Source organism: Protopterus annectens, chromosome 1.part0 (assembly GCF_019279795.1).
Source record: "Protopterus annectens isolate FY-2018-M chromosome 1.part0, PAN1.0, whole genome shotgun sequence".
Lineage (NCBI taxonomy): Eukaryota > Metazoa > Chordata > Ceratodontiformes > Protopteridae > Protopterus > Protopterus annectens.
Window position 1 is genome coordinate 520621781 of NC_056725.1, and position 20193 is coordinate 520641973.

A 20193-nucleotide genomic window follows, 5' to 3' on the forward strand; every position below is an offset into this window, starting at 1 on the left:
AAAGTCTGTTTTTAGTTATTTGCTAAGTGGATAAATAAACTGGTCAGCCTCAGATCCTTTTGACAGTCCAGGACACAAGGAAAGGATAAAAATAGTATCTGTTGGATACCTTGGACTAACTAGTCGACTATCATGTTTTGGAATGTGAAAGTAAACTGGAGGATCCAGGGAAAATCCAGCACATAAAGAGTGAACATGTAAACTCTACCTAGACAGTGATGGGAGATCAGGATTGAACCCCGGACTCTGAAGCTGCTTAACCACCGACTCATAGTGTTGCATAAGCCAAGTAGTCTAATGTCTAGGTCCACCCTTCATGGGACTGCTCTTGGAATATCTTTTCTTCCTTTATCAGTTTAGCTTTTTTTCCTGTGAAGTTGATGTATTCTGGGAATAGATGCATTCTCTCCCAGCTCATGCAGTGTCATGTACCACCCTCTGTGACTTTGCCTAGCCCCGAACTCAAATTTTTATTCTTCTGTTTACATATTTCAGACCTCTGTCCAAATATGTCATTTAAAAGTTTCCAGCATTTTATGCCTAACACAGTTACGTTACTGAAGTGCTGTTGTGTCCCCCAGATCATGGCAGGGTATACTGATGATGTATTACTTGCATGAGAAACATGATGTGAAGCACTGCCTTATGCACTATTCATTTCCTCCTGGGCACCTGAAGGTGCAGTTGGGAGGATCTTTTGTCCTGCCTCATTTCTTAGAAAATGGCAGCACTTAAAAGGAACAAAGCAGAGGATAGAGATTGGTCATGACATCATGGGTGTGTCCATCCTAGAGTTGACCTCAGATCCCAGGCATCATATCCTCCACTAGTGAGGGATAAATTTTAGTCATGTTTTCTGTGTTGGTATGGCACCTAAGCAGCATCCAGCCCCATTCAAACATCTGAAGCAAGATTATAGGTGGCCCTGCTCTGTAGAGGTCCCTTTGAGACCATTGCCTTGAGCTTGATGGCAATACTCAAGACCAAGAAGTCCATACCCCCAAGGTCCAGCAGTACTCAGTAGGCCTGCAGTGATGAGGTTCCACCAAGACCTCTTATGCCAAGATGTATAATGAGATGTAAGATTAATCAATACCAGTCCTTGATCTTCCACCTTGTAATTGATGTTTCATCTAATCAAATTAAATTGTGAGCCACATAAGCGGGAAAATATGCCTAACATTTACAGTTCCATTTCTACTGGAATATGATGCCACAACTTGCCTTTCTCCATTCTGTATACTCAAACCTTTTGTCTAATTTTCATAAGTAATTATTCCCTTATCTGTTATTTTAGTTTATACCCTTACTCTTCTGCATCTTCACTCTCAAGCCTACTTTACTTAATTCTTGTAACAAATCTATTGCATATTTAATTTAACATGTCTACTACTGTAGTAATGGCATCTTCATATTTGTAGTACGGTGGAACCTTCAGACCTTCATATATGTCCTGTTAGCTCCTTAATTATTGTTTATAACCAGACCAAATAATAAAGGGCTAGCTGCATTCCATTATTTCACTGTTTTTTTTCTCTTACACTGATTAAGGATACTGTGCATTTCTTATGTAAACTCCCTTTTATTCTCAAAATGTTCTCTCCAAACCCATGATGTCTTAATATAACAAACAGTTGCCCACAATCTCCATTGTCAGAGGTAGAGTAGGGAATTTTCTTGGTGCTCTGCCCAAATGTTTCCTAGTCATTGGGAATACTATCTCATGTCTACCTTGAAAATAGTACAAGCTTAGTGGGAATTACCATGGTCAACAAAAGTAAAGTATTAAAAAAAAAAAATTCTGGATGCACCTTTTTTAGGGAGGCCTTCAGAGAATCTTGAGGCCTTCCAGAAGATGACACAAGACATCACTGCAGTTGGCCATTATTATTCCTCAACAGCACCCCCCCCCCAACAGCACACACAGACTGTCATCTTTTAAGGTATTCTAAACCAAAAAGAAGTATGTAGCCCTTTCACAGATGAAGAAAACCCTTAAGTGTTGTACCACACACACACACACACACACACACTACTTATACTGATGAGATCTCCCAAGATGTGAGCATCACGTTAATACCTACTGTCTAGGTATTTTCTTGAGGCACCAGTACTGTGAGACTGCCTTAGAGGGATCTGTTGAAAGTGTAGCAGTTACGAGATAGTATCATGGATGGCCACATCTTTAGTGCCTTTAGAACATCCTCTCAAAAGGGCTTTAGCTAGAGACGGAGTCATTTGTGCAGATGTCTTGAGACAGGCTTACACTTTGCTTTTCAAAGTGTCTGCAGAGACTATCCCTCCTTTCGAATGAGAGGGATCAGCTTCCACCTCTTATTAGTTGTAAAGGGAAAGGAAGGCTTCTTTTGCATCCTTTCCTTCACTGTGCATATTCACTGCATCATGATGTTCTTCATATTTATCACTGCTCCAGTAGCCTAAGCTGTATAAGTTATATCCTGCATAGGATGCAACAGTCCAGTGTTCTATAATAACCCATATAGCATAGGCTACTGCTGCAGTGATCATGCAAACATTCACAGTTGCTTTAAGTTTACTTACACAACTGTACTATTTATCTGGTCTCAGCTTGAATATTCACCCACCTTCCCCCACCAAATTGCCTCTTCTGAAAGGACCTGTAAGAATTCCAGAAACCTGTTTGTTTCTTCAAGTGCTCTAAGGTTATTTTCTGTGTGTGCGTGTTTCAGTTTGGGATGTAGCTAGCTGTATTTCTTACTTAATCCGGAGTCGTCGTCCTTGGAGCAAGGGTTAAAGGCACAAGAGGAGGAACTGGAGTATTCAAGGAGTATTGTTGCTGGGCTGAAAGATGCCAAGGCGGCCAGTTCATCTGTTACCTGTGTCCTGACAGAGATTAGATGAATCCAACGTTGTAGTAAGTACTTGGCTTGTGTGTCTTTTTTTTCTTTTCTTTAGTTTCTGTATCATGGCAGCCTGTAAAAATATATGGATTTGTGTGTGTGTATATATATATATATATATATATATATGTGTGTGTGTGTGTGCGTGTGTGTGTGTAAGCCACGGTGGTACAGCGGTAGCGTTGTTGCCTCACAGCAAGACGTTCTCCTGTTCGATTCTCGACTGGAGTGCCTTCTGTGTGGAGTCTGCATGTCCTCCCCACGGTTGAGTGGCCTCCAAAAGACATGCATGAATGGGCATGCCTTCGCTGAAGGTTGAGCATCAGGCTGGCAACTCGGCACCATAAAAATCGACTACCAGTCATAAGCGGACCAGAGTTCTGGAGTTCTGCTGTGGCGACCCCTAACCAGGAAAAGCCGAAAAGACAAACAACGTGTGTGTGTCTATATATATATATATATATATATATATATATATATATATATATATATATATATATATATAGAGAGAGAGAGTGAGAGAGAGACGCACAAAAACCCACACACACACATATATATATATATATATATATATATATATATATATAGAGAGAGAGAGAGAGAGAGAGGGATGTAATATATATAGATATGTGTTTGAGTGTGTGTGTATGTATGTATATATATATATATATATATATATATATATATATATATATATATATATAATATATGTAATATACATACACACACACCCACGTCTATAAATAGACTCCTGACAAAACTAAAACCCACAAAACTAGCAGCTGACAACATGCCCTCTGAATACTTAATGATAGCAGCTGATGTCCTAGCTTATCCTATTTCCATATTAATCAACTGCTCCATATCTGAATCCTATGTACCCATGCTATGGAAAATATCACACATCATTCCCCTCCACAAAGGTGGCCCCTCCACTGACCTCTCCAACTACCGCCCCATTGCCATCCTCTCCCCCCTCTCCAAGATACTTGAAAAATGCATCATCTCACAGGTCTCCAAATTCCTCCATAACAGTAACCTCCTATCCAATACCCAGCATGGTTTCAGACCACTCCACAGCGCAACAACTGCTCTTTACTCCTTCACCAACACGGTCCTCCATCACAAAAACAATGGCCTCCTCTCCACTGCTGTATTTCTGGATCTATTGAAAGCCTTTGACATTGAGTCACACAATCTATTACTCTCTGCTCTGTCCGTCCTCTCTTTTTCCTCACCAGCCACAAACTGGCTCCACAGCTATTTACAAGGCCATCAGCAATCAGTCATCTGGGACAACAATCTATCCCCTCACCTCTGGGACAACAATCTATCCCCTCACCTCCCTGTTACTCTTGGGGTTCCCCAAGGCTCCATCCTTGGCCCGCTACTTTTCTCCCTTTTCACCAACAACCTGCACACTGCCACCAAACATGCCTCCCTTATACAGTATGCAGATGATTCCACCCTCATCTGCTCAGCCCCAACTCTAACAGAACTGCAACAGATCACCCCAGATTCATTCTCTTCAGTTGAAAGCTGGCCATCTAATGCCCAGCTTCTCCTCAATCCAAATAAAATCAAACTCCTCATATTCCAGTCCTCCAACTCTATCCCAAACACCCCACACTTCACTATTCATACCAATAGATAATACCTCCATTTTACCAATAGTCCACACAAAACTACTTGGAGTACAGATAGAGAATAATCTCAAGTTTGACACCCACATATCACTAACAATAAATAAAGTTCACAAAAAACTGGGTGCCTTATATAGAAGCCAATACCTCACCAAACTAGCAAGAATCTCTGTCGCCAATTCCCAACTAATCTCCACCCTACTCTACACATCACCCATACTTACAAATCTTAGACAGTTAGACCTAAACAAACTCGAAGCCTGCTACAATAAAATTGCAAAATTTGCCACTGGTGCCTCCTACCACAGCCACCACTGTGTCTCCCTTAGAGACCTTGACTGGCTTGAACTCCCACAACTCCTACACCAAACTCAACTCACCTTTGCTCATAAGCTAGTAAACCACCCTCTCCAAATCCCATTTCTCCATACAATTCTCCAACCCTATCACTCTTCCAGACCGCTATGCTCTTGCAACAAAATTCTACTCTAGGTCACCAAAGCCAAAAGCTCAGCAGGTGAAGCACTATTTTCCTGCGCTATATCCAAGCTCTGGAACAACTTTCCCACTACCATAACTACCCTTCCTTCCTGCAGTCTTTTCAAGACTGCACTTAAATCTCACTTAATTTCTCACTGGCGTTGTCCTTGTCCAAACCCTGACTAATTAACCCCCCTTTAAACCCTTCTCTCCTTTCCCAGATTTATATAAAGCATTCCCTCCATCAGTATAAAACTGAACTGAAGATTACTCACTGCTTGTTAATCCTTTCAGGATTTAGTTGTCATTTAGTCTGTTATTATTGTTATCTAGTTACTGTTTAGAAAATTTGTAGCACTGTGTTTTACTTCCTTCTTTTTCTCAAGCTTACTACTCAATTGTGCAGAATTTGCTCCTATTTTTCTCCATGTCATGATCACCTCTTCTGTATAACTACCTTGATTGTTATTGTTTACCATCTACCATGTCATTCTGTGGAGCTTTTCTCCCCTGGCCTCCGCTGAAAAAGGACCTGTGTCCAGTCGGAATTTCCAGGTAAACAAATGTAAGTAAATAAATAATAAATGTGTGTGTGTGTGTGTGTGTGTGTGTGTGTGTGTGTGTGTGTGTGTGTGTGTGTTATATTACATCTGGGAGATCTGCCATCTTACCAGGTCAGAATTTCCAGTATAAAGAGTTGTCACTTAGCATTTCTTTTCTGTAAAGTGATGATACAGATGGACTGTTTCCCTTCCCCATTTTTTCTACCACTGTCATTTTTTCCCTTTGTTTCCTCCTACTGATGTTAATTAATAGCTATTTGTAATTTTTTTTTAGTACTGATGTTAAATTTCAGCTTTTATTTTCTGTTGAGTTATTGATCATACTTTCTCTTTCATTCTTTTCTTAAGGTTAGAGGGAGGATCAAATATTGGTCGATTGATGTCTTGCTATCTCTCACTTGGCACTAACTCCTTCTCTTCACACCTGTAAATATTAAATGTAAATTATATGTAGAATTTGCAAAAGTTGAGTAGTCAAGATTGAAATGAGGCAAGCCTAATTAGTAGTTGATGTAGAGGTGTTTGGGGGGGGGGGGGGTTGTAATAGGGCAGGGGTGAGGTTCAGCGACCAGAGACTAGTGTTGCCTTCCTTGGAGAGGACATGAGACTCAACTACAGTAGCGTAGCTCAGCAGCTGACACCAGTAATAAACATGGCCTACCCTTTGCAGTTCCTTAAGCTACAGTCTTATACAGAACTGTACGTGTACTGAAACTGCCTCAGGACACAGCATGCAGGAGTTAATGTTGCAACAAGATTTGGTAGGATTAGGGCCTGCTGGAAGATTCGATCAGCTTCCTTTTATTCAAATAGAGAGATGAGCAGCTGGGCCTCTGTCTGAATATCCAAGGACTTTGAGGAAGAAAATGATCTGTAAATTGATGTTAATAACAGACGTATACGGGAAGTTTTAGTTGTGGTAGGTACGCAACTGCCCGAATGTTTTCAGCAGTAGACCATACAAGTCTTATTCTTATTAAAGACAGGTTGCCTTTTGATATTTGATAATTTCTTAAAAATATTGGCTTTTTGCATTTAGCCGTTAAGTCTTGTGATGTGTAACAGTCACAGAATGTGCCAGGTAACGTAAGTAGTTACAGAAATGCAGTATCTGGTGTATATTTAAAACACCTGTTTGAAGTGTTGAATCTTTTCAGTCCCCAAATCCAATATGGCTAAGAGGACAGAAAACATTAATGTTCAACAAAATACAAGATAGACTAAGACCTATTATTATAAAATGGCAGAAGCAGCAGTTGGAGTTTGCACACTACAGTTTCATTTTATTTATTTACTGTTTGGTAACTGGGAAGATGGGTTGATCCCAAAGACTGTTTTCAGCTGTGACCTAAAAGTAAACATAAGTAAACAACATGAATGACCAAGAAGCATGGAATACATAAGAGCAAATGCAAAGTTAAGTGCGTTTAAATGCTCTTGGAGCAAACATATGCTTGTTGCAGACCATTATGCTTATTAGATTCTTGTGTATATAGAGAAATGTTGTAGAGCTAGAGTTAACAATAAAAACAAAGTTGTTTACAATATTTACACTATACACAGTCCATTTTGAATTTCAACATTTCAGAAAACAAGCAGGATAACAAGCAAGGAGAGACTGTCATTCTGGTGGTAGCATGCTGTTAGAATTCAATATTTCATGGTGACTCATGCTTGCACATGTAGCAATTGTAAGAAAATGTTTTCAGCTGTTTACACTTAAACTTAACTTTGTATTTAACTGAATTTGGCAGTTAACCAGAATAATTGTTTGTATTTAACTGCATTTTTCACTTAACCAAAATCATTTTGTATGTGAGGAGTACACGGAGTTTGGCTCTACACTTGAATTTAAATGGGTTATGTTAAAGACTGTTATAAACCTGCATGCGTAAACAGTTTATAAGTACACAAGTGAAGTAGTAGTAGATTTGTTTTTAAATCACTGTTTTTATGTATCTACAGGTGATTATAGGATTGTTAAAATTCTGGCCAAAAACTCACAGTCCAAAAGAAGTTATGTTCTTGAATGAACTAGAAGAGATTCTTGATGTTATTGAGCCATCAGAGTTTGTAAAGGTTATGGAACCACTCTTCAGACAACTAGCCAAATGTGTTTCAAGTCCTCATTTTCAGGTGTGTATACAAGTTAGAGAATGTTGTGTTTTGATATTGTTGCTGAAACTGTACTCCCACAAATGGAGTTTCTTAGTATACTTCATTACTGTCATCAGAGCATATCTAGTGAGACCCGTTAAGCTGACCTCTGTGTCATTTATGATGATTACTAGCAGAGCTGCATTGCGGCCTTACATGTTCAGTTTGGATATCGGTCATTCCTGTCCCTGGTGAAACGTGTTGCAGTTGCACTATCTTTGGATTAGTTTGGGTTTTTCAAGTTTGCCAAATTTTAGTTATACATTCCTTTTTATACATGTGGGATGGAAACTTTTAACATTTGTGAGAAGACCAGCTGGAGCTTAGTCCTACTTAGAAGTATTGTTTGTAGTGTTATGGCCATTCGAACCTCCAAGAGCAAGGATCTTCCCTGGCTGTATAAGGAAGGGCTTGATCCATTGTCGTCGTTTCTGTCCATCTCAACAGATGGGTTATCAGAGCTGATCGGATCCAACCTCAGCACCTTTTTTCAGGCTCTTGGATCCAGGGCTGAGGTTCCTCCCCTACCCATAATTCCCTCCTCTCAAAAATACCCCATATGTCGTTAGCCACCTGTTTGGTCAAACCACGATTGTGAAAGCTCAGAGCTCAACTATTTAGATATGTGCATTTCTTACTTTCCTTAGCAGTTTGTTGTTCTTTGTGGGGGGTTTTTTCCCTTTGTGTAGTGTAGTTAGACTATATTTAAGCTTTGATTTCTACGGCTTTCCTCCCCTACAATAAACTAACAATAATATGTTTATTATATTTAGATAATTGTTCTCCCAGGTATTGCTAGTCTACTGACGTTTTTCTAGTCTATTTAATTGTATTATTGTTGCTAGCTATTTTTCTGCTGTGGTGGTTGTCTTTTTTTTAGGATTTTGTTCCTACATTATGGCTGACAAGGCCTCTGGTTTTAAAAAAATGTGCCTGTAGGCACAAGATCCTACCACAGGGTCCTCACACTGTGTGTGTTCACTGTTTAGGGGGAGATCATTTAAATGTCGAGTGCAATTCTTGCTCCTCCTTCAGGGCCAGGGATATATTGTTGGTGTAGAAGAAGCAAACTTGTACTCAAAGGTGTTCTCCCTGCCCAAATGGGAGATCTGACAGTTTCAGATTGTGATTCTGCCTCTACTATTACAAAAAAGTCAGAAAGGCCTAGGACAGCTAAGGGAAAAAGAAAAGAGGAGAGGAGCAAAGAGAAAAAGTAGGGAAAAGAGAAACAAAAAATAAAATCCTGAAGGAGCTATCTGGATGTATCAGGCCTCTCAGGCCCTACATAAAAGACCCCAAGACACTCAGATCCTTCCATTGAGGAGCAGCCTAGTATCAGTTCGTCACCTCCACCTTGTGGTTTCTCTCTGTATCCAGCTGTTCCTCAGTTCTACACTCCCATACTACAGGTTAGACCCACTTACAGATCCTCCAGACCACCTTTAGTGACATCTTCCTTCAGATCATGGAGAAGTCTCTCGGAAGCTGACATTGATAGAATGATGTGGAAGTTTCTCTGAACTCTCCCTCCCCAGAGGAATCTGTGTTCTTTAAGGCATTCAGGGCTGGCTCTTCTACCTCCTGGGTGGTCCTGCCTGCTGAACAGCTCATTGGCATGGTCTTTCAGCAGGCTTGGAAGGAATCCGATGTGGAGTAGTCTATTCCCAGGAAAACCAACATTAATATTGTTTGCCCCCAGAAATGGGTCCTGTTGGAGCAAGGGTCTCCCAGTAGATGCCATGTTGTTGCTGCAGCCATGAGAAAATTGCTCTACGAAGAGAACACATCTGTCCACCCCCTAACAGTGAGTCATGGGCACTGGGCAAATTTGGGAAAAGAACTTGCGCTTTATTTGCTGTTCTGCATACTGAACTACTTGACTCAGATTACTCCTTTATAGAGGGAGCTTACAAAATAATTCTCCAGATCCCAGCAGGGTAGCCTGCCTACTGACATCCAGAAACTGTGGAGTCATAGCTGTCTACCTTTCAGTCTGTATCCAGCATTTACATGCATATGCTTTCCAAAGTGGCTGATAGCACGTCGAGAGTAGCAGGCACCAGCAGTGATATTCATCAGCACACCTGGATGTGTCTCTGAGATTTTGCAGAACGTTTCAAGACATCCTTCGTTAATGCTGCTTTTGATGGTATAACACTATTTGGACCCAAGCTAAAAAATACACTCAACACTCACCAGAAACAAGCAGGAGGGCAAGATCCTGTCTGCCATAAGCGTATACTTTTCCACTCCCTAAAGGACCTTTCCTAGAACCACAAGGGTGGGAAAGAACTGTGATTTTGAAAATCTCAGGGTTTTGCTCAATAAATTTTGGCTGACTTTAGAATATTTGCCTGGAAGTATTTGCACAGGTATTTTTATACTCTAAGCAGACTCCAAAGAAGTTTTCCTCAACTAGACTGCAAATGCTGGAGGTGTGACTGGGAAGAAAAAGTCAATTGGGAACATAGTTTTTTGGAGTGTAATGAGGTGGCACACTTTAAAAAATCTTTGCGGACTACTCTGTCAGAAATACTGGGTGAGCAAATTGGTGTAACTAAGGAAGTGATTTTTTTGAGCTGTGATGCAGAATCAGAATTGCCCAGATATAGTAAGGCCTTGTGGATTTTAATTCTGGTGGCTACCAAAAAAAATTGCTAGACCATGGAAATCAATGTCTAAACTAATTGTACCGTGAATATAGTAGCAGAGGTAAAGCAACTGGAAGTGGGAATATAATAGAGATAAAACAACTGAAAATGGGATTTTAGAAAAGGGTAGGAACAAATTACCTAGAAAATAGGAATTGCGGGAACAGTGCATGTAGAATAGTTTTCTGGAGGAGGAATTGGGTTTAAGGAAATGCAGGAACTGAATGACCTCTGTAATGTTTGACTGATGGTGACTGAATAGATTATAAATGATGCAGAATGTTTGCAACTGAAAATGTCAGTATGGTTTATTTTCATTTATAGAAATTTGTTTGCCTATGTCATAAGTGATAATTTAATAAAGATGTTTCTTGTTTGGGGAAAAAAAAGAAACTTTGCTAACAGATTCCCCCAGGGTTGGAGGGACAGAGTAACTCCAGCGAATGGATTTAACCACAGAGGCAGATGGCGACCACAGAATCAAGGGCTTTGAGGTCCCTTTATGAGAAACCCTTTCCAGCATTTCTGTACTATTGCCTGCCACACCCTGGAAGCAGTCTGGGGGTACTTATCCCTGCACCCTCACTCCTAGCTAGCCATCATTCAAGGTTTGTGGGTGCAGAAGGTAATCATCATAGGATATATCATTCCCTTTGCTTTTCCTTCAAAAAAGATAAAAAGAAGGGTGTTCCACTTAGTCTCTGGGAATTGGCAGCAGAGGTAGCAATGCAGCTACAAAAATGAGTCATCCAGGAGGTCCCACCAGACCAACAAGGATCCACACTCTGTTCAAGGTTCTATTTTGTTCCAAAAAAGACCTGGGACCTCAGCCCCATTCTGGACCTAAGCCACTTCAATCAATTTGTGAAACAGACAAAGTTCCAGATGGTCATGATTCAGTCTGTTTTATCTCTTAAGAGGAAGGATGACTAGATGTGCTTGATAGATCTCCAGCATGCCTGTTAATTTCAAGACAGTGAGGTAGTCCAGGAGGTATCTCTGTTTCCAAGTGGAAGACAGTCATTTTGAGTTCAGGGCACTGTCCTTTGGTGTCACCCCAGCCCCAGAATGTTCAAATGCATGGCAGCTGTCACAATGCATCTAACATTGCAAGAGTTTCAGGTGTTCCCCTGCTTGGAAGACTGGCTCCTCACCACACCCACCAGGGATCTAATTACCCAATGTACGGGCTTTTTGCTCCATTTAGCTCCTTACCTGGGTATTACAGTCAGTCTAACCAAAAGCCAATTGACACCATCACAGACAACAGCGTTCATAGGGTGCAGCCTAGCTTCAACATCACTAACTGTTAGGCTTCTGGAATCCGAGAGTCCTATCTCTATGACAAATGTCTTCCAAGGTCCTATCTTATTCAAGCCCTCCGACAGAAATTATTTTGTTTGCTGGGGTCAAAGGCTGGGTCAGTCAAATTAGTTCCTCATACAAGATTTTACATCAGAGTCCTGCAGTGGACACTGTAAAATGCTCAACATTGTACCAACCCCTTCATTTCCCATTCATCTTACACTAGTTTGAAGGAGCCATATTCATTGGTGAGGCTGATCTCCTTGATAATCGCATGGGGTCAGCCTTTCACCTTTCCACCCCCGATAACTGTGATTACAGACATCTCCCTTTTGGGTTGAGGTGTGCATTACAAAGGGAAGATGGTTTAAGGCACATGGTCGATGTCAGAGACCAGACTTCACATCACCATCTTGGAGATTAGGACAGTCCTCCTTGCATTGCAGACATTCTAGAATTCCTTCCCAGAGGGTGTGATATCATCCAGATGAACAGCAAGCCAGCGGTATGGTGTATCTGCAAGCAAGGGAGAAACATGTTCATACCCATTATGCTGGGACGCAATGAGAGTGTGGCAATGGCAATGTGTTCTCATGACTTTCTGATGGCAGTGCACATCCTGGGGAGTTCCAGTGTTTTGGCAGACTGAGTAGTTCTATCCTTCTGTCTCATGAGTGGTTCCTCAGTCAGTCAGTGGCAACTGTGGTTTTCATTCACTGGTACTAGCCTTGCTGCTTTTTTGGCTCCCACCTGAACAGCAAGTGCAGCAGATATTTTGTCCCATTTTCCCCAGAGAGGCAGTCACCGAGGTATGCTCTAGTCGACAGTTGGCTCCCAGGTTTCCTGTATGCTTTCCCACCTTTTCCACTCATAACCAGGTTTCTTCAGAAAGCCATGAGGTGCAAGGCAACAGTGATTTTCCTTCTGCCCTTTTGGCCCAGAGAGGTATGGTTCCCCCATTCCTCTGGCCTCATCTGAAGCATTATTTGTGGGTGTTGGATCCTCATCCAGACCTTCTACTACACCTGTTTGGACAGCCTCACTGATTCATAAAGACCCTGAAATTAACTGCATGGCTCCTCCAGTTCCACAGATGGCCAAGGGATACCAGGCTTTCTACATCAGTTATACAGATTTTGTCTAAACCTAGTACTTGGAAGGTTTACACAAGCAAATGGAAGAGCTTTGCTACTTTGGCTGCTTCCTAAGGTTTGCACCCTTTTTCAATACCTTTGCTATCTGTTTTAGACTTTTTGGCAAGTATGCTTTAGAAAGATACTAGTTTCTCGACACGGTACAATTCGCAGCCATAACCAACTTTCACATGGGACCAAACCCAAGCCTCTGTTGCCTCTCTGAAAATTTCTAAGGCCTGTTGGGAGGGAACTTTCCATCTCAGACCTCCAATCAGAGATCCATTTTCGCAATGAGAATATAACTGTGATGCTTCAAGCCCTACTAAGGTCCCCCTTGAAGCCAGCATCCTCAGCAGAACTAAAATTTCTGTCTTAGAAAATTTTTCTAGTAGCTGTCAGCTCAATTAGGAGGATCTCTGAGTTTCAAGATTTGTCCCGCAGACCTTCCTACTTGACTTTTCATACGAAATAGGTCATCACTGCAGACCAATCCACACTTTCTTCCTAAAGTAGCCTCCAAAACAAATCTTAACCAATTAACCTGCCAGTTTTCTCCCTAAACATTTCAAACCAAGAGGAATATATTTTACATTTAATAGATATTGTCATCAACTGAGATTTTGCCTGTTTGTCTGCATTACACCAAAGACATTAGATAAACAGACCAGCTTTTTCTTTCCCTTTCAAGGGCCAAATTGGGTCAAGGAATTTCTAAAGTGACTTTATCCAGGTGGCTGTCTGACTACATTACCCATTTCCTAAAAAACAAAGATAATTAGTATTACCACAAAAACTTAAGACTTGTTCAACCAGAGTGGAGGCAGCCTCTGCTGCTTACTTTGCTAAAGTCCCTATATATGAGATGGTGTTGCAACTACTTTTGTCTAGTGTTAACACATTTGTGTCACATTACAAGCTGGATGTGCAGTTTAGAGCCTGAATATTATTGGCTCCAGCATTCTTCTGGACATGCTTCCATGAGACCACCCAGGGTATTTTAGAAGCTGGGGAATCTGTCCTATCTGAATTGGACAGAAAAGATGACATTGGATATGAAAGTTATGTGCTTATAACATTAATCCTTTGTCTTGTTCTGTCTGGCTCAGCATTCCTTCCATCATCCCCCCTTCTTAAATTGTCATATAGTGGCCCTTGACGTATCAGTTTGGACCTGACTGATAGATATTGTGTAAATTAAAATGTTTTTCCCCAGTATACTGTGTGTACAGTGAAAGGAAATGTGCAAGGCCAAACCGTTTTCAAAATAATATGACTTGCTTTGCATGAACAGTTATGTTCAGCTTAGTTGTTAATATATAGCTGTGGGCATTACTGTAAATGCATCCTGTTATAGAAAAAAAGGAAGTTGATTTTCTTGGCTTTCAGATGCAGAAATAAATAAAATACAGACGGGTCAAGTGACGCAAAGATGACTTGGAGAGACTTTTGTGAAGTCTTCAGATACAGCGAGGACCAAAAAAGGGCATGAAATAACACAGACAGAAACCAGAAGAACAAGTCATAAGGACATTAAAAATAACATTGGTTGAAAAGAGTATATAAACTGGACAGTATGTTTCATTCAGTAGTGACGTTTAGACTCTGTGCCTTAGTCTATTCATCTGCCTAGTTGTGTTATAATAGAATTGAAATAGCTCTGACAGAATTAACTGTTTGGCAAGAATTTGTTTTTGAGACAAATAAAGTATAACAGATACAGTAGTACGGAGTTTGTCTGGTCTACTTTTGGACATTTTCTTCAGTGGCAACATTTCTTCAGTGGTGAGCCTTGGCCAGTGGATGTGACCATATATCTGTTACCAGCAGTTAATATTACAGAGGGATCCCTACTACTTACTGCGTTAGTTCAACAGACTGACAGTTCCAGTGCTTTAACAGAGAAGCAGTTCCAGTTCCAGTACTTCGTTGGTGGACACAGAGCACCGGTGTGGAAGCTGTCCTGCGTCGAACCACCTACAATTCATCTGTAAAGAAACACCGTCCTTTTCCAGATTGACTTCAGCCTGATCACCTGCTTGTCTTCTGCATAAATTATGGCACTTTCTTCACAGTTATAACATGGATGCAAGTACAGACAGTTAACTTTACAGTGCCCACATATTGTATATATAAATTTAGATGGTTTAAACCTTGTGTGTCAGACATGAAATGTAAATCTGAAATGTTTGATGTTCAGACATTAGATAACAGTTGTGTTTGTAAATGTATAAATGCCTGTAATCCACACACAAAATATACAGCAATTCATAAAGACTGTTTTTATGTGGAAATAACTTTCCAAACTTATGTCTGTCTTGTCACAGGAGTCTAGTATGTAAGCCATACCGTAAGATATATCCTATTCTGATAAACAATCTGTTTGATTCTAGCTTTGTTAGTTCTTCACATATACAATAGTTAAATGTGCCTTCTGCAGTCACCTAAATCTCATACAGTACAAGTGTATGCAATTATTGTTAGTAATGTAATAGACTACATAAAAATGTTATAGTAAATATTGCAAATGCATAAACAGAAAAAAGTTCTAACGTAGTACAGTGTGCTATCAGTATTAGTAAGGGACAATAATGCCATTTAGAGAAACCGACTCAGCATAGCATTCAGACTTTGCATAATGACATTTCTGGTTTAACTTAATCATTTACTAAGGGCACAAACTACAGAGGTTAATTTGACAAGACAGTTAGAAGCCCAGCAAGGTTTACATTGGGCAGGGTTCAGCAGAAATGACAGTTATTTCTCCTGCTGATGTATCTCAGTAGTCTTGTTTATTACAGACTCTGCCTCAGTGGCAAGACAAAATAATAATTTTGTTTCAGTATGTTGGCATTTAAACAATGGTTGACATACATTGTGTGGTCTATTTCAAATAACGCTTTATTTAAATTTTTTTGCATTTACACATGCCAGTTTGTGTCAGAAGGAGATAAGGGACAATCAGTCCCAAGAACAAACATAGAGGGATACATACAAGATAAAGTATACCCTATGAAATACCAGATCATGGCAGGCAATAGGCATTAAAGCAATAAATTAACAAAATGCAGGTTACCATTTGGCAGCAACGTACAGGGATCTTTTAAAGCAATGGAAGACCATGTTAGTACACAAAACTCGATGTTAATTAAACCAAGGGGACAGTAAAAGACAGAAAAATACTTTACTGGTTTAATAAGCCAGGACAGATTCAGAATACAGACAGACATAACCTACAGCCATACAGATTTAAAGTAAAGTTAATACAGATACAGTGTAAAGTTAGTTAATACAAATACAGTAAAAACATTTACAGTAGTGCAGATGGTATATGCAAAACTAAACAATGCAATTAAATGTTGGGTATGCAAGTCCACCTCTACGTCTGGAAATGGAGTAATATTTAAGGCAGTACCTATGACAAATCCTAAATGACAAAAGGTTCTATAGTAACAAGAGAGGGTCAAACCCCCCCACACACACATTAAAAGTATAGTATGTCTCCAAAGGCAGCTTATGCATACAGCAAACAGGATCAATATTGGTAAAAAACAGTGACTGTAATGTCATATGTTAAGAATCTATTACATAAAATATAACAGCAAACAGTCTTATAAACAAACTAGTACAGCAGAAATATCATTAGTCAAACTGGTGTAACTGCCATCCGGGTAATAATACACAGCAATACATACAGGTAGTAAAGTACAGAGTCATTACAAATAGCATTTTTCAGCTAATACAAATCCAAGCAAAAGCAGCACACCATGTTGGTTCATAAAAATCAGTGTAAGTTAATAACAATCAAACAGTATCAGTACAGTAACAGTCTGTTAACAGTCTTACAAAAGTTTAAATTTGTTTCTATAATAGCAATCTATCAACAAGACAAGGCAATCTAAAACAGTTGCAAAGAAAAAATGGGGAGAGATACTCAGATATAATAAGTCATGAGAAGAGGGACATCATGATCGGATACCTGATTTCAGTATATTTTTGGACATGCAAAATTTGTTTGCAAAGGCATATGCCATTACATGCAGTCCCTGTAGAGGTTACACATACAGGTTTTATGTTTAAAAAATCTTATAAAAGTAGATGTATAAAACAATCAGCCATAAAAAAAATTTACAGTTGATAAAAATAGAAAAAGGGATACTCTGTTTTCAAAAGAACTATGGCCATGTGAAAAAGCTTGACTATAAAATAAAAACAGCATAGGAGTTAACATAGTACTTTTAAGAAAGAGATGAAAGAAAAGAAATTCTGTTACATAGAGTATGCAGTTCCAATAATGAGAATTATTCACACATTACCAGAGGACATGGTACAAAATCACCAGAAAAAGGGGGAGGATGACGATAAAAAATAGGAAAAGATTTTAAAACAGCTGGACATAGGAAACTGTGTTATTTCAGAAACTGAATTTTTCACTGGTATGGTGCCACTAAGGCACTATGGAAAGTTACAAAGTTGATAGCAAATGCAACTTATGGAGCTATCTCAGGTATAACAGAGCAGGTGTGTTATAAAACTGTCAAACAAGTAACTGTTAACAATGAAGAAAGGCTATTAAGTGCAGAAGATCACATTTTCCTGTAAATATTCTTTTCCCAAAGCAATAATGAAATTATGCAATGCAAAAGAAATATGCTTGTTTCTAATACAAGGTTTTGCCTTGTAAAGCAAGGGTTAACTTGGCAAGATTTTGAAATGCTTGTGTGTAACTTCAAGACTGACAGCTTGCTTAAGGAAGTATAAAAACAGTTAAAAATAGATGAGTAATAATGGCTATGTGTCTATGGTGGGGTACAATAATTTCCGCATTAATTGCTCTTATCGTCGTCATAAAATTTGTGTTAATAAAAGTATTAATCAAGTAACAGCCATTGGTAATGTAACATTGTATAAAGAGATAGCATTGAATGCAAGGGATTTGTATGTTGCAACAAACCAAGGGATTCAAAGTACTGAAGATCACATTCTGTTGTAAATTGTCTTACAATTTTCATGGGCCTTAAATAAAAAAAGTGGGAATTGATAGATATTGTGTAAATTAAAATGCTTTTCCCCAATATACTGTGTGTACAGTAAAAGGAAATGTGCAAGGTCAAACAGCAGTTTTCAAAATAATATGGCTTGCTTTGTAAGAACAGCTATGTTCAGCTTAGATATTAATATATAGCTGTGGGCATTACTGTAAATGCATCCTGTTATAGAAAAAAAGGAAGATGACTTTCTTGGCTTTCAGATGCAGAAATAAATAAATAAAATATAGTCGGGTCAAGTGACGCAAAGATAACGTTGAGACACTTTTTTGAAGTCTTCAGATACAGGAGGACCAAAAAAGGGCATGAAATAACCATGGACTTTTTCATGACACAGACAGAAACCAGAAGAACAAGTCACAAGGACATTAAAAATAACATTGGTTGAAAAGAGTATAGAAAATGGACAGATATTAAGTGTGCCTTAGTCTCCTCATCTGTCTAGCTGTGTTATAATAGAATTGAAAATAGCTCTGAAAGAATTAACTGTTTGGCAAGAATTTGTTCTGAGACAAAGAATAACAGATACACTAGTACAGGGTTTGTCTGGTCTACCTTTTGGACATTTCTTCAGAAAAGAGATACATTTCTTCACTGACCATGGCCCTTGCCTTGAATTCAGCCTGGAGATGGTTCCGCATCTATTTCATATTTGATAGGCTATTCAAATTTCTTCACATCTACTAGATGAAGTACTAGGTGGGAGTAACGGATGCGTTTAAGGTGGAGGTGGGGTTACATCAAGGATCAGCTCTGAGCCCTTTCTTATTTGCAATGGTGATGGACAGGTGGACAGACGGGTGTCCCCGTGGACTATGATGTTTGCAGATGACATTGTGATCTGTAGTGAGAGTAGGGAACAGATGGAGGAGACCCTGGAGAGATAGAGATATGCTCTAGAGAGGAGAGGAATGAAGGTCAGCAGAACTAAGACAGAATATATGTGTGAATGAGAGGGAGGATAGAGGAATGGTGAGGATACAAGGAGTAGAAGTGGCGAAGGTGGATGAGTTTAAATACTTGGGTTCAATAGTTCAGAGTAATGGTGAGTGTGGAAGAGAGGTGAAGAAGAGAGTACATGCAGGATGGAGTGGGTGGAGAAGAGTGTCAGGAGTGATTTGTGACAGACGAGTACCTGTAAGAGTGAAAGGGAAGGTCTACAAGAGGGTAGTGGACCAGCTATGTTATATGGGTTGGAGACAGTGGCATTGACAAAAAGGCAGGAGTTTGAGCTGGATGTGGCAGAGTTAAATATATTAAGATTTGCACTGGGTGTGACGAGGGTGGACAGGCTTAGGAATAAGTATATTAGAGGGTCAGCCCAGGTTGGAAGGTTTGTAGATAAAGCCAGAGAGGCAAGATTACGTTAGTTTGGACATGTGCTGAGGAGGGATGCTGAGTATATTGGGAAAAAGATGCTAAGGATGAAGCTACCAGGTAGCAGGAAAAGAGGAAGGCCTAAGATAAGGTTTATGGATGTGGTGAGAGAGGACATGCAGGTGGTTGGTGTGACAGAGCAAAGGAAGAAATGGAAACAGGTGATCCGCTGTGGCGACTCCTAATGGGAACAGCCAAAAGAAGATGATGACTAGGTCTAAGTAGGCAAACTCGACCTGAAGTATTCTTGGGGCAAAGAATTTGTGGGTAATGGAGATGGCTGAGCCCTAGATTGAAGAGGATGAAAAAAAGGCACTGATGTCCGATCTAATTGTATCTGATAAACCTATCTGTTGAGCTAGATGAAACAGACATCATGGATCTAGCATTTATGGTTAACTACATAATTTTAGATCTGAAGTTGTTTTCATTTGATCTTCAACTTGAGGGACTCTGATCCGTCACAGATCTAACTCGGCCATATACTCCAGCATCGGATCCAAAGTCCAAGCTCCTCCCGTACCCGTAAGGCCCCACTGTCCCTCCTCCCCCCATGTCTTGTTTGCCTCTCAGTTTGAACAGCGTGGGTTTCCACTGCTCCAAGCTTCGTAGTACATAAGTGTTCCTTTTTGTCTTTCCTTCTCCTTTTTCTCTTTATTCTAGTTATCGATCCTTCTATCCCCTACCCCTCCCCCATTTTGCGTCTTCAGCATCGGTCTCTATTTAAAAAAACATTCCCTCTTTCTTTTCTATCCTATCGCACATGTGTGCGAGTGCTTTCGACCTTCCTTTGCCATGGGTGATACCCCTAAGCCAGGTTTTAAGAAGTACGCAAAATGTGGGCATAAGCTACCACCCTCCAATGCCCACACTCTCCACGTTGTCTGTTTGGGAGTCTCCCATTTAGATTCCTCCTATTCAATCTGTGCAGACTTCAACCCCCATGATTTGATC

The 20193-nt window shown here is 39.9% G+C and overlaps 1 protein-coding gene across 1 annotated transcript in view; it reads left to right on the top strand.

Moving 5' to 3' along the window:
* Positions 1–20193, top strand: part of LOC122789622 (serine/threonine-protein phosphatase 2A 56 kDa regulatory subunit delta isoform-like) — a 1584804-nt gene that overhangs the window by 1163698 nt on the left and 400913 nt on the right. Inside the window, exon 15 of the mRNA XM_044057373.1 lies at positions 7534–7704. Coding sequence (XP_043913308.1) covers positions 7534–7704 — 171 coding nt within the window. The remainder of the gene's footprint in view (positions 1–7533; positions 7705–20193) is intronic.